Source organism: Geotrypetes seraphini, chromosome 5 (assembly GCF_902459505.1).
Source record: "Geotrypetes seraphini chromosome 5, aGeoSer1.1, whole genome shotgun sequence".
NCBI classification, from domain to species: Eukaryota; Metazoa; Chordata; class Amphibia; order Gymnophiona; family Dermophiidae; genus Geotrypetes; species Geotrypetes seraphini.
Window position 1 is genome coordinate 48,239,911 of NC_047088.1, and position 14,815 is coordinate 48,254,725.

The window sequence follows — 14,815 nt, forward strand, 5'->3', positions numbered from 1 at the left end:
AAGCTTTAGAGAGATGCCACCAGACATCCTCTTAAGTGTTCGCTTTGCGGTTTTGGTGAAATACTAGTATATACTAGCGTATAGCCCTCGATGGAGACTGCCCTAACTTTGTTGATTGGGCTGAGAACTTTTCGGTGTCAAGTCAAAACCACGGAAGACAAAGGCGCGCGCCGAAGAAAATAACTGTTTTTAGGGGCTCCGACGGGGGTGTGTGTGGGTGAACCCCCCACTTTACTTTATACAGATCGCGCCGCGTTGTGGGGGGTTTGGGGGGTTGTAACCCCCCACATTTTACTGAAAATTTCACTTTTTCCCTAAAAACAGGGAAAAAGTTAAGTTTACAGTATAATGAGGGGGGTTACAACCCCCAAAGCACCCACAACGCCGCCGCGATCTGTATTAAGTAAACTGGGGGGGCTCCCCAACAAAACCCCCTGTCGGAGCCCCTAAAAACTGTCATTTTCTTCGGCGCACGCCTCCATCTTGCGCTCAGTTGTCGGCGCGCGCCTTTGTCTTCCGCAGTTTTGTCTATGAACCGAACTTTTCAGTGGCTCCTTGAATGCATGACCAGCAGTCTCAGTTGTCATTTTAACACACCTTTGCATGGACTGGGTGTGTGATGGTCAGTCTGGAACCACGGTGAGCATGCTAAGAAATGCCTTGATGTCTGCTATTGTCATGATACAGGTAACAGGAGGGTCAGAGACTCTGGAGCTCCAGTTGAGTGGGTGAGATTAGTTGCTTCAATGTTGATAGATAGTGCTTTCCTGGGTCTCATCATGCTGTCTCCAGGCTGTGTCTTCCCATCTCCTTCACCTTTGATCTTCAATATCTTCTCCACCGTATTGTCTTCTTTCCTGTTCCTCTTCACTATACAACATAGCTATACATACATGCACAAGACTCCCTTGGTTTTCATTTTCCCACGTAGCAAGTAAGATGCATCCTGCTCTCAGTTCTTTTGTTTTGTGATCAACACACCTTTTCCTTTTTAATATCCATATTTGTCAAAATAGTCTCATTTTGCTACAGAAAGGGGTTTTTTTTTGTGTGTTATATCACAGAAAAAGATCCCCAAAGGCTTTAAGAACAATATGGTACAGGAAGACAGTATACTTATAGCGCATGGGGCCTGGTCAAATCTCCATTTGTGTTAAAGATCAATCTTTGTGATGGGCAGCATTTCAATTCAATGAAATAAAGCAAGACAAAAAAAGAAAAGTTATGCGCTGTAATTAAAAACTACAGGCTAAGGGCCCCTTTTATAAAGCCACTGTAGCGATGCTGCCGTTGTAAATACACCAAAGACCATTTAATTTGGCCTCAACGGCATATAGTTCCCTTGACATGTCTGTGAATAAGACAGGACTGTTTAGTTGAATCAGGTCACTCAGAGCTTACAAGACAGGTTGCATCACCAAACATTTCAAGGCCTCTATCCTTGAGACAAACAAGGGGGAAGCCACTACTTGTCCTGTATTCTGAGTACAACACGCCAACAACGCCATTTGTAAACACCTTATTAACAAGTATCTCACTAGTCCCCTGAGGAAGGCTTGTGCCGAAACCGGGATCCTAGTTGGGATCACAACAGATGAGAGTGTTTCTCTTTGTTGGACTAATAAACGTGTCTCTTTTGGTTGTTTTAAGACATCTCACTTGCCTCTGTTTTGTGTTTTTGTACCTGAAACCTGGGCAATTTGCCTCTTTGCTTCACCTATCACAGGATTGATGTCATACAGCTGACCAGTCATAGCTAGGCAGAGTGCAAGGGGAGAAGCTACTCTCTAAAACGGATTTTGAATGAAATTACAGCAATGGGAACTGGGTCTGCAGCCTCAAACGCACCTATTTTACAAAACATTAGCCCCCACCCAGCTTTGCTTCTGCAGCTGATAGCATATTTTCAGGAGAGATAGCTGGCTTTTATGAAGTTTTTGCCCACAAACATAGAATAGGAACAGAGTCTTAATAAATTAGTTTCTAAAGAGCTACTGCTGATCTGGGAGGGGATTCTACTGGAGACAATGTTGGAGGGGTGGAAAAGGTGAAGTTTGCTGGCTCAGTTATTGGCTCCTAGATTTAAGGAAATTAGTTGAGGCCTGGTTAACAGAGAAAACTTTCTACACACTAAATATAATGGACTAGTGAACACACATTTTTCTAAATACTTACGCTGAAACCAGACATATTGATGTCAATTCGCTCTTCTTGTTTCTGTCCCTTTGGTGCAATTTGATTGAGGAGATGGAAATAGGCTCTTGAATCCTATAGTTTATAGAAATGGACATGAACAAACTATTAAACATTTGATAAGTCCCATCAAGTTCATAAATGCATGCTCATTTTGGAACATCTGCACTAAGCATGTCTTGATGGCAAGTCCATAAATGATGAGTTGCCTTGGCTCAAAGGAAGAATTTAAAATTAACTTTGTACCTTCACTGAGACACTGAAGTCAGTAAGCTGGACACAAGAAGAAAAAAAATGTACAAGCAGAAATCCAAAGGAGGCAAACAGAAGAAAAAAAAGAAAAAAAGTTAGAGACAGCTCAACAGTCAATTTTCAGAACTACCAACACAGTCGAGGAAGGATAAGCATAGCAAAAGTTTGCATATTTTTAATCTATTAAAATCTCTCTACATGGCTAACAAAACAAGCTTGACTTCATAAGCAAATTGGAATCTTAGGAGTTAGAATGTTGAATGCATTGCTCTGACTTTAAGATAGACTCAGACTATTCTATACAAAAAATATATACATATGAAATCTGCAAAAAAAAAACTCAAGAAAAAGACTTAAAAACAAGCGTGTTAGTAAAAATGCACTGATATAGCACATCCATACATATAGCGTACAAAGGGTGCACGGGATCTGTAAAACTGTGTATAACACACACATTGTATGCATGAAAATTTTGCCCTATGCATTATGAGAAAACCTTGCCATACCAGTCCTCCTGTGCACTTTTATATGCCCCCTCTTGTAGTTGTATGTCCATAATTTTATGCTATGTTTTGTCTATATATTTTAACTACATACTATTTTGTTAACATTATTCTTATTATTTTCTATTGTCCACTATGTTTTTAGATGATTTGGACTCCTGATGCAGGCTTGTAGCCAAAACACGGTCCGTTTCAGATCCCGTTTCTGGTTCCACCCTACGTGTTTATATGATTAAAGATCAGGGTCCAGTTTGACGGTGTGGTCTTCTCTGCTGTTTTCATTATCCTCATGAAAATGTAGTAGACAAATCTAAGTGAACCTTATGTACTGGTCTAATAAACCAAAGGCAGCTTTTCTCCTGTTAATGATTTTAGATGACAGAGAAATTTTCTGCAAGCACTAGAGGGCTCAGAAAAAAAAAATATGAAAGAATGCAAAGTGTTTCCCCTGCTTGACATGGCATGTTATAGAATAATTGGGCCTGTAGATATATAGGGATGGAAGCAGGGTTGAGAGACATCCTTTAACCAAGTTGGGCCATTGGAAAGCCCTTCCGAGTACTTGCACAAGCTACCCTAGGGCTCCTTTTACAAAGGTGCGCTAGTGTTTTTAGTGCACGCACCGGATTAGCGCGCACTACCCAAAAAAACTACCACCTGCTCAAGAGGAGGCGGTAGCAGCTAGTGCGTGCTATTCCACGCGTTAAGGCCCTAACGCACCTTTGTAAAAGGAGCCCCTAGTTTTTTCATTGGCCAATAATGAAATTAATTTGAAATACTTAGCATTCTAAGATTTGTAGGATGCTGCACTGATGCGTTTACCTACAACAACTTCTTCTTACAACAATCACATGGAGCGTCACCAATGTCAGGAGGGCAAGCAAGTGCCTTCTTGGACGTGTTCTATAAAAGTACAAGATACTTCTATAAAAACCGCCCCTGAAAAACTACAGAAATCATGACTAAAAAATGAAGCTGTGGACATTTGTGTCTGCTTGGGAGTAGATAAAAATTCTTCACAGAAAAAAAATGCATGGACTGATCTTATAAAGTACATGCATAAATTATCCCAAGTCATCCCTTAAGTCTACTAAGAACTGCATAAAATATGTGCATTTTTTGAGGGGGGGGAGTATTTTATAAACAGCATTTACACATGAAAATTTATAAAAATTATCCACTAAGTGCTAAAAATGTTACACACTTCTAGCTTTGTCTCCATTTATGGAGTTTTATATTTCTATAGGTTTAAATTCTAGTGTTTAAGTCAATTAATGCTTCTGCATGTAAAACCATTTTGTGAGGGCATTACAAAAATTATATTTTTCCTTAATTTTCTAAATCATGGATCCTTTTTCAGTTTGTGGCTGAACTTATATGGCTAGTTCTTTTTATGTTTGTAAAAACTTGTGGAACTTCCTAAGTTGCAATAATTGTTAGTGTACTGATAAAAAAAAAAGTTTAAAAAATGAGTGGGGGGTGGGGGAGAATCATAAAAAAAGAAGAATTTTGTGAGTGCATCTGGTAGTTTTCGAAGTGATCATATGTGGTGCATAGATCAAAATGCCCATGTGATTAATGCTCATATGATCTGCCAGTACCTTGATATCAGAGCTGAAATTATTAATTTTATTCCAGCCTGAATTTTCCAAATGGTAGTTGGCCCATCTCAGAAGCAACTCTTCAGGCGACAATTTCATAAGATCTTCAAGGGTCTCACCATCTCGCAATAAGGCAGCCAATGCTGAAAGAGAGGAGACTTTTAACTCATTTTGTCAAAACATACTATAAAAATAAAGTTATAGAACAAAGTTTTTTTTAAAAAACTCTTGACACATTGAGAGGATGTGATGCCATTTGTGCCTCTTATAGGCCAATAAAAAGATGCATTGTCAAAACCTTTTCAGGCTACAGGTCTATAAACATTTGTTTTGATGCCCTAGGTCAGGGGTATCCAATGTCGGTCCTCGAGGGCCGCAATCCAGTCGGGTTTTCAGGATTTCCCCAATGAATATGCATGAGATCTATTTGCATGCACTGCTTTCAATGCATATTCTTTGGGGAAATCCTGAAAACCCGACTGGACTGCGGCCCTCGAGGACCGACATTGGACACCCCTGCCCTAGGTTAAGAGAAAGTCCCAGTTATGTAACAGTGGCATCTAGTGGCTGATTTAGGCCTCATACTGTAATATCTGAATGCCAGCCCCCTTCCCCACACACTCTAACAACTAGATAAAATAAATTGAGAAAGGACATTAAAGAGGGGAATAAATGTCTAAGTAGCTTCAGAGGACGGCTCAGGCCTGGTTTTGACTGAGGAAGAGACTGTTCAGGTGTTCCCCTAAGATTAAAACAAAAAACCCTACACTGACGCCTCCCTGCCCCAACTGTATCACAGTCATACACCAGCATGTAAAAAGCACACAGAGCCTTTAAAACAGTAAATTGATTGTTCAGGCACCCATGTCACTCTTCAATTTATATTTCTAAGACCCCACTGGAACATAAAGTGGCTATGCTATGCTATGTAATTTAGTTTACATGTGCTCTCTAGCCACAGCACTTTCATCTGACGGCTACTAGAATGGTTTATTCTGGTACACAAAGGCAAGAGATTTCTAGCACTTTTTAAGGATTTCTGAGTTGGTGCTTGATAGATCAGGAGTTCTACCTTTCTTTTCTTTTGCGTGATATCTTCAGGCCACAAACCTTGGTGAAGAACCTGGGCCTTGAGTGAGAAACTCACTGCTAGCACACAACCACTGGCTGAAGAGAATTTTTTTTTCTTGTGCTATTTTATTTTCCATCGTGGAAGCTTTAAGTTTCTACAGAAAGGGGCCAGAAATTTCCTAAGATATGTTTCTCTATGGTCCTGCTCCTTGTGGGGAGGAAATATGTGTTCATGATTTGGAGGGGCTTTATGACACTGGATGATGTTCTGTAGTTCTTGAGACAGTTATCCCTATGCTGCTTAACCTGAGAGATACTGTGCCCACTTGGCATAAATTTGAAGAAGGAACAATATCCATGTAGTGCAGTGGTCTCAAACTCAAACCCTTTGCAGGGCCACATTTTAGACTTGTAGGTACTTGGAGGGCCTCAGAAAAAAAAGTTAATGTCTTATTAAAGAAATGGCAATTTTGCATGAGGTAAAACTCTTTATAGTTTATAAATCTTTCCTTTTGGTTAAGTCTTAATCATAATATTGTAACTTATAGCTAAAGAGACATATGATCAAGAAACTGTTTTATTTTACTTTTGTGATTATGATAAACATACTGAGAGTCTCAAAATAGTACCTGGTGGGCCGCAAGTTTGAGACCACTGATGTAGTGCCACAGTAAGTAGAAGCAACAAAAAAGATGACCATCAGAGGAAGTGCCCCTCCCAAAAAAAACACAAAAAGAAAGAACTGGAGGCCAATAATGATGAAGCAGACAGTCTCAAATATGTGGGGAATCCTTACTGAAAAACTCCCCAGTCTCCTAAAGAAGAGCCCCAGGGTCCAAGCGGGAACACAAGAAAACTATAAATGAACTGTTAATGTGATGATAATATGAGAAAGAAATGTCCAAAGTGTCAAACAGTATGTTGTGAAACATCAATCTAGAAGGTTTACTGACACACAAAACTAAGAATACAGGTAGCATCTTGGGTCCTCAAGCTTAGTATGTCCTCCCAACAACTGCTGTTTTGGGGAAGTGGATCAGGCCCTCAACCCTGACTATATGAGCAAACCATTTAAGGCAGGCCTATACAAAAAGGGTACCTTTCAGATGAATAACATACAGAAGTATAAAGCAATGAAACCCCCAGAATGTACATACAATAGTATTTATATCCAAGAAAAAAAATCCTACACAGAATTGGAAAATAAAATTTATATACTGGTGCCAAATGAAAAAAGAATCAACAGAAAATGGGCCATCCCCAGCATGCTTCAACTCTAGCAAGGCTTATAGCTATATGATGCATGAACTGGCAACTCAACTCAACTAATTATGGTGGCGATCACTTTAATGCCAAAGATTTACATAGCGTTACCTTCATTTTTGCTCAGCTCAATGTCAGCAAACAAGCCAATTTTAATTATCTGCCAGAGGAGTCCCAAGACCAGATGGGGTTTTCCTGCTTTCAAGTCTTCCGCTCCAATATTAACTACGTGACACCCAATAGCAGAAGCAGAATTCAATGCTAAGTTCAAGTTTTCCTGTGAAAGAGAATTTCTAAAATTAGTCCTTTTCAGTCCCCAATGAATTCAATTCAAAGGAAAAAAAATGAAACACTTGTAATGAGGGAGAAGCTTTTGACCTTACTTTTAAAGCAAGCATGTTCAATCTTTTTCTATCAAGGGACACACTTTTTTTTTTTTTTTTAAATCATTTAGAGGGCCAAAATATGCACCTTCGTATTCTGGCAAATTTCATTAAATAATGGTAAAATAGGACAATTCAAGGTCATTTTCCCAGCTTTCACCCAATCTCTTGCTCATGTAACTCCTCAGCTTCTACCCAGTTTTTTTTCCCACTTGGTTTCAGCTGCAAAAGAAACAGTGGGATTCTTGCTTCCCTTACAACAGAATCAGTATATAACAAAAAATAGTTTATTATGAAAATCCCATGACAAAAGACTCAACACTGTGAGAAACAACACACACTCTCTCTGGAAGAACTCCGGGAAGACACCACAGTGAAGTAGCACACTCTTTATTAAGCGTTTTTGCAAGACCGGATAGCTCCAAGTCTAATAAATGTTGGCACTGTCATCTCGAAGCAGGGACTTTAGATCATTTATTATTCTATTGTCCTTTTATTATGAATTTCTGGAAATCAATTTGGGACCAAATTAATTGTCTATTAGATAATCCAGTGGCATTATCTTATGATACTGTGCTGTTCGGTATGGCAATGAGAGCAAAAAGTCAGATTACTACAAATAATAACAAGTTATTACTTATAATGACTGGGGTTGCCATTCAACAAATCACATATAATTGGAAAAATTGGAGTAGATTGAACTACAATTTCTGATGGAATTCATTATGTCAGGTATATAAAATGGAGAGATTTATTGTAGTACAGTGTGGTTCTTTCAGGAAATTTCAGGATGTGTGGGAACCATTTACAAAGTATTGTACTGATTAGATGGCATATTATTTTAATATTTCTTCCCCTTAAATTTACAAGTTGGATTGGGAAGGGGGGAGGGAAGGGTAAATTTATTTTATATATGGTATAAGGTATTGTTTCTAGGATAAGAAAGGGTGGGAGGGGTGGGAGATAAGAACATATCATTTGTACCATTGAAGATTGTTAAGTGACAATTATTGTTAATTTTGTTTGAATATATTTGATGCACTTATTGTAATTTGAAAATGAATAAAGAATTGGAAAAAAAAAAAAGACCGGATGTCCAACAAGTAGGCACACCGCAGCATATTTTTCTTTCATATTATATAGTTTATTTTCCCATTTTAACCCCTTCTGTCCACGTGTCCATTGGTTAGGGCAGAGGTGGCTCACATCCTATCATATTTCTCCTAAACTTCTTCCGTTCTCTCTTCCCCTATTTACATCTCTTATTACTCTTAATTGTTCTCCTCCTGGGGACTCAGTCTCTTGTTTTCTTTTATCCTTATATGGTCTTATTTCTTTACCTACATTCTCTGCCCCAACCCCAATTTAATTCCAGAGGGAGTTTCCTGCATATGCTGTAAAAAGTCATTTACCTTCTTATCTCTTCCTAGCAGTCAATGGTCTTTCTCCCCTCCCACACTTGTCTGCAACAAGCAACAGAGTTTCTTTCTCTCACAACACGGAGTCATGTTTCGGCAGAGTCACCGCCTGCTTCAGGAGTCAAATTGATTGATGAGAACTGATGGCAGGCATTGAGGAAGCACCGCGGGGTCAGCCGGATGCCGAAAAGATCGCTACTGCCCTGCACCGCTGGCCATGACATTGGAGGAAGTAGTTAGCAGCCATCCAGCAAGGGCGCTATGGTATTTTAAAAGGTACAGTGGACTCCAGTAGCGCCGCAGCTTATGTAGAAGATTTAAAACTAGAATAGGCGTTTCCTGCAGCCTATACAAAGGGAAATATGGTTGTTTCAAGTGATGATCTCTGCCTGCAGAATGAAATGTTGACAGTGCAATACAGGTATATCAACGATTTTACGGCAACAGATGGTCTAGCACTTCCTTTATTTTGGACAAAAATTACTAGCGGAAATTTCAAATTTCCATGCCCACCAGACCAGTTTATTTGACGGCCCACAGAAGCCAATGAGTGTAGCTGCGCTCCTGTGGATTGTTTACACTGCATAGTTGCACAGGAGCTATACAAAGGACATTTTATTGGGCTTCCAAACTGTTTAAATGAAGCCTTTGATGGATGTGAGAGAGGAGACGTCAGAACCTGTACTGCAGACATAAAGGTGATCACTGTTGATTCAGCAAAATGGGTAATCCGGCAAGGTTTTGGAACCAGGGGTGCCAGAAAATCAGTGGCGTACCTGTATGCAAGTATGGTATATGGAAGTTTTGAGCAGTCAATTCAAACAGAAAAATGATTCTACCTGAATGGTGAACGGCGTTAGCTTTTTCTTGTTGATTGCTCTTTCATCAATTGTGTCGGGAACAGAAAGATTGATCATTTTACTGAAAGCAGTTAAAAAAAAAAACAAAAAAATTTAGTCAGCAACATTTTAAAGTCCACACAAACAACACAAAAGCCATATTCGCCTTGAAAACCTTCTTCTGTGCATTTGGGGTAGGGGGAAGCAAGCAACATTTAAAGAGTATCACATCACTTAAGATATTGGTTAAACACCTTAATTCTCCAAAGTATAGATTTTAAAATATTAAAAGATCTACTACAATGGAGTTTTACAGGAAATCCGACTATAGACTACAGTAGAAATAATTAATGAGAAGGGTATATGACAATAACACTTCACAGCACTTTAAGTTAATGAGTCACTGGATAAAGGACCACAGGCAAAGTACACAATAAAGCTGACCAAACATTTGACATGTATAATTTATGTATAATTTCTATTTAGTCAGCAACCATAGAATGTTCTTAGCAACATACAAACATGTTACAACTACAAAGTCTTCTTCACCAGAGTTGAATCTAAAACAGATATTTGTTGAACATTTGATGTTACCATGCATGTGAAACTTCATTTTTATTTGTGTAAAAAATCCCAACAAATTTGGAAAACTAAATCAGGGGTGTCCAAACTACAGCCTGCAGACACCTTTCATCCGGCTCTCATGACCTAGAGAATGACACAGGGACAATTTTTTCCCTGTTCCTGCAGGAACTCAATTTCTCCGTCCCATTCCCACAAGATTTATCACTGTCCCTGTCCCATTCCTGTAAGCTCATCCTTAACGGCACAAACCTCAAACACTTATGATTTTAAAGTGTTTGAGGCTTGTGCGGATGAGGACAGAGCTTGCAGGAATGGGGCAGGGACAGGAAAAGAACTCGCTAGGATGGGACCGAAAAATGAGTTCCCGCAGGGACGTGGAAAAATTTGCACCCCCGTCATTCTCGTTCGTGACCAACCCCATTGCACTTTTACATCAAAGCCCACCAATGACTACTAGCAGTCCTAGGTGACACAGCAGCAGTGGCAGTTCTACAAGACTGGGAGGGCCATGCAGTCTATAAAAGCAATTGATCTGTGGAAGCTGATGAAGGGACAGTGCTGAGAAGGGAGTTGGGGGGGGAGGACAATGAAGGGAGAATGTGCCTTTTATGGGAAGAACAGGAAGGGAAGGAAATTATGGAGAGAGAAAGAGGACAAGATAAGAGACTGATGGATAGAGGGAACAAGGGAAAGATGAAGAATTGGAGGGTGGGAGACACAGAGAGAGGCAGAGCAAGGTGAGTTTGGATGGGAGCCACTCAAGCCCTCACTAACTGTGCTTTAAAAAAAGCTTGCCTACCTTCTCTAAATGATCAAGTCATGCAACAGAAAAACAAATTGTAAGTCCGATTACTCTACTCTATTCCTATAAGTTTTAGATGTTTGCAAAAGCCTAAGAATGTATTAAATATATAAAAAAATTAGCCAAAGTAAAATTAGAAGGCGGCCTATTTTTACAGCGATTTACTTCAGTAAATAGTCATTTTTCCAGGGAGTGAGGTATCTGAAAATTGTTGCCCACAGCTACATCACATGGATACTTCTAGCTAGAGTTAAGGGGAGGCATTGAGTGGACTTATAAGACAACAAACAGATTGAATCAAAGATTTTTAAAAAATATTTACCCACTAAATAGCAGGTGTTAGCATCTGCGGACACTTTATACCAATGATAATTTTCAAAAACTAAAGCTTCGGAGGGAAAGTGTATGCACAAGTAAAATGAGGTGGATATTTGAAAATCACTCCCTATATAGCAGATTCTTTGGCGCACATCTTTTATTTGGCCAAAGAGGACTTCAGGTTTTCTACATCAAACCAAAGCTTTTTGTTTTAATTTGGAATTTAGATAAAAGATACAAGCCAAAGATCTGCACCTTGGTTGGAAAATATGATCCAAATTTAATACCAAACCCAACAACTTTAAAAAATTCACTGGAGTTTCAGTTAAAATGTATAGCTAAAATTATTTTAAATAAAGCAGTCGATTAACCTGAATGATTAATTTTTAAAACATCCCCAGTTTCCAGCCCATCTCACCCTCCCTCATAGTATTTTAATGAGTAAAATGGCCAAATCATGTGCCATGAAAGCACTTATCCTATTGTACTTCACCATGCTCTCGAACATGATAACATATGTGTGATCCTGCAGAGAACAAAAGTCCCTCCCTCTTCCCCATCCCCAAAAACATATACTTATAGGATAGACCAAATCTTGGTGTTCACTCTTAAAGAGAAGAGATACAATTCCCCTAAATAGTTATTCTCCAGCACATTGTCCAAACTCTCAAACCCAGAGTTGCCCCAGAAACTAGACCGAAGGAATGTCGGCAAAGGTGGTATAATTTTTTTTTTTAGAAAAGGGGGGGGATGTTTGCAGTGCGGCTCAGGGACATGCAAGAGCCTTCCTCTGTGAGGTTTGCTGCTGCCCTCCCCACATCCTAGGCACGTGGGATCTCTCAGAGACAGAAAGAGATAATGGTTACTGTGGATGGGCAGACTAGATGGGCCATTTGGCCTTTATCTGCCGTCATGTTTCTACTGAGCCAGCCCAAGGATTAAAAGATCACCACTGCATGGACAATGTAAGCACAGGGCCTGCGCTAAAGAGCCACTTTGTCCCATCCCCCTTCAACTCATATCTGTACTTAGTGGGCCTACACTATTTTAAAGTTCTTTTGTCTTCCAGCTAGCCTGGGAGAAGGTTTTGGGGTGAGGGAGCGGCAGCAGTGAGAAGGGGACAGGGGAATGGTAGAGGCAGAGGGAGGATGTAGAAGAGAAATTGGCCAAATACATAAAGGGAATTTAGAGGCAAGGGGTAGATGGTGGCCACTGAGATGCAGGGAGTGGTAGAGAAAGGTTGATGCTGTAAGAAACAGTATGGCTGAAGATTTGCCTGGGGCTTTTCAAGATGTCCACAATAAATATACATCCTCTAATATGGAACACCCTCTTTTTTTCTATAAACAGCCCCAACTTCTTAATTACACATTCAAAAAGAGGCTATTATTAAATATATTATTTCAAAATTTATATTTATCAAAGACATACCAATTATTCACTCATCAATAAATAAGTGTATATGTAACCATTTAAATAATACATATTATAATTAAAATCACATCAAGAGCCTATTCTTCTTCATTCTACATTAAATGAACATTCAAAATGATATATATATATATGCAAAAAACGCTCATGTTTTGATCTTTGAAATCATGTCTTTTTATAGTCCATCAACTTTGATCTTTTTTATCCAGTTGTTTACTTTGTGCTCTGATCTTTCACCACAATCACCACACGCAGCAGTAAGTAGCCCAACGCAAGACTGTTTTCGCCCAAAAGCATCTTCAGGAGCTGAAGCAGAACTCGGCTTCCGATGTGCTCTAATGCCACATTTCGTTTACTCATAATGCAACAGCAAGAGGGAATCAACCGTCAGACCATCATGGGACCACACTGACTTCCCGAAGAGCATATTTTGCATATATATATATCATTTTGAACGTTCATTTATTGTAGAAGGAAGAAGAATAGGCTCTTGATGAGGTGATTTTTATTATAATGTATGTCATTTAAGTGGTTAAATGTGGGGATACATATACACATATATTTATTGATGAGTGAATAATTTAGAAACATAGAAACATAGAAATAGACGGCAGATAAGGGCCATGGCCCATCAAGTCTGCCCACTCCAATGACCCTCCCTATCTATCTTTGCGGATAGATCCCACATGTTTGTCCCATTTGGCCTTAAAATCTGGCACGCTTCTGGCCTCAATAACCTGAAGTGGAAGACTATTCCAGCGATCAACCACCCTTTCGGTGAAGAAGAACTTCCTAGTGTCACCGTGCAGTTTCCCGCCCCTGATTTTCCACTGATGCCCCCTTGTTGCCGCGGGACCCTTGAAAAAGAAGATATCCTCTTCCACTTCGATGCGACCTGTGAGGTACTTGAATGTCTCGATCATATCTCCCCTCTCTCTACGTTCCTCGAGTGAGTAGAACTGCAACTTCCCTAACCGCTCCTCGTATGGGAGCTCCTTGAGTCCCGAGACCATCCTGGTGGCCATTCTCTGGACCGATTCCAGTCTCAGCACATCCTTGCGGTAATGTGGCTTCCAAAATTGAACACAATACTCCAGGTGCGGTCTCACCATGGATCTATACAGTGGCATAATGACTTCAGGTTTACGGCTGACGAAACTCCTGCGTTTGCAACCTATGATTTGCCTTGCTTTGGATGAAGCTTGCTCAACTTGATTTGCAGACTTCATGTCTTCCCTGACAATCACCCCCTAAGTCTCTTTCTGCTTCAGTTTTTGTCAAGATCTCGCCATTTAGGGTGTAAATCTTGCATGGATTTCGGCTTCCCAGGTGCATGACTTTGCATTTTTTGGCATTGAAACTGAGTTGCCAGGACCTAGACCAGTGCTCCAGTAGAAGTAGGTCATGCATCATATCATCTGCCATTGAATTATTGTCTGTTGTGCTCTTGTTCACTACATTGCTTAGCTTGGCATCATCGGTGAATAATGTTATTCTTCCTCGGAGCCCTTCTGTCAAGTCTCTTATGTAGATGTTGAACAAGATCGGGCCCAGGACGGAGCCCTGTGGCACTCCACTTATCACCTCCGACATTTCGGAGGGGGTGCCATTCACCACTACCCTCTGAAGCCTACCTCCAAGCCAGTTCCCAACCCAATTTGTCAATGTGTCGCCCAAACCTAAAGAACTCATCTTGCTTAGCAACCTGCGGTGTGGTACGCTATCAAATGCTTTGCTGAAATCCAGGTAGACGATGTCCAGGGACTCACCAGCATCCAGCTTCCTCGTCACCCAGTCAGAGAAGCTGATCAGGTTGGATTGGCAGGATCTCCCCTTAGTAAATCCATGTTGGCGGGGATCCCGTAGTTTCTCCTCGTCCATGATTCTATCCAATTGGTGTTTGATTAGGGTTTCCATTAGTTTGCTCACTATCGATGTGAGACTCACTGGTCTGTAAATTGCCATCTCCATCTTGGAGCCTTTCTTGTGGAGTGGGATGACGTTAGCTGTCTTCCAGTCCATCGGGACGTTACCTGTACTAAGGGAGAGATTGAAGAGTGCGGATAGCGGTTCCGCTAGGACATCACCCAACTCCCTGAGCACCCTAGGGTGTAGGTTGTCAGGCCCCATTGCCTTGTTGACCTTGATTTTTGACA

At 40.3% G+C, this 14,815-nt stretch overlaps 1 protein-coding gene across 3 annotated transcripts in view; it reads right to left on the reverse strand.

Moving 5' to 3' along the window:
* Positions 1–14,815, reverse strand: part of PLS3 (plastin 3) — a 163,901-nt gene that overhangs the window by 18,203 nt on the left and 130,883 nt on the right. For all 3 annotated transcript variants that reach the window (XM_033945394.1, XM_033945396.1, XM_033945395.1), the window contains exons 7-10: positions 9,524–9,605; positions 6,995–7,160; positions 4,550–4,692; positions 2,176–2,268 (exon numbers count right to left, since the gene is read on the reverse strand). In XM_033945394.1, the coding sequence (XP_033801285.1) occupies positions 2,176–2,268; positions 4,550–4,692; positions 6,995–7,160; positions 9,524–9,605 (484 nt within the window). The remainder of the gene's footprint in view (positions 1–2,175; positions 2,269–4,549; positions 4,693–6,994; positions 7,161–9,523; positions 9,606–14,815) is intronic.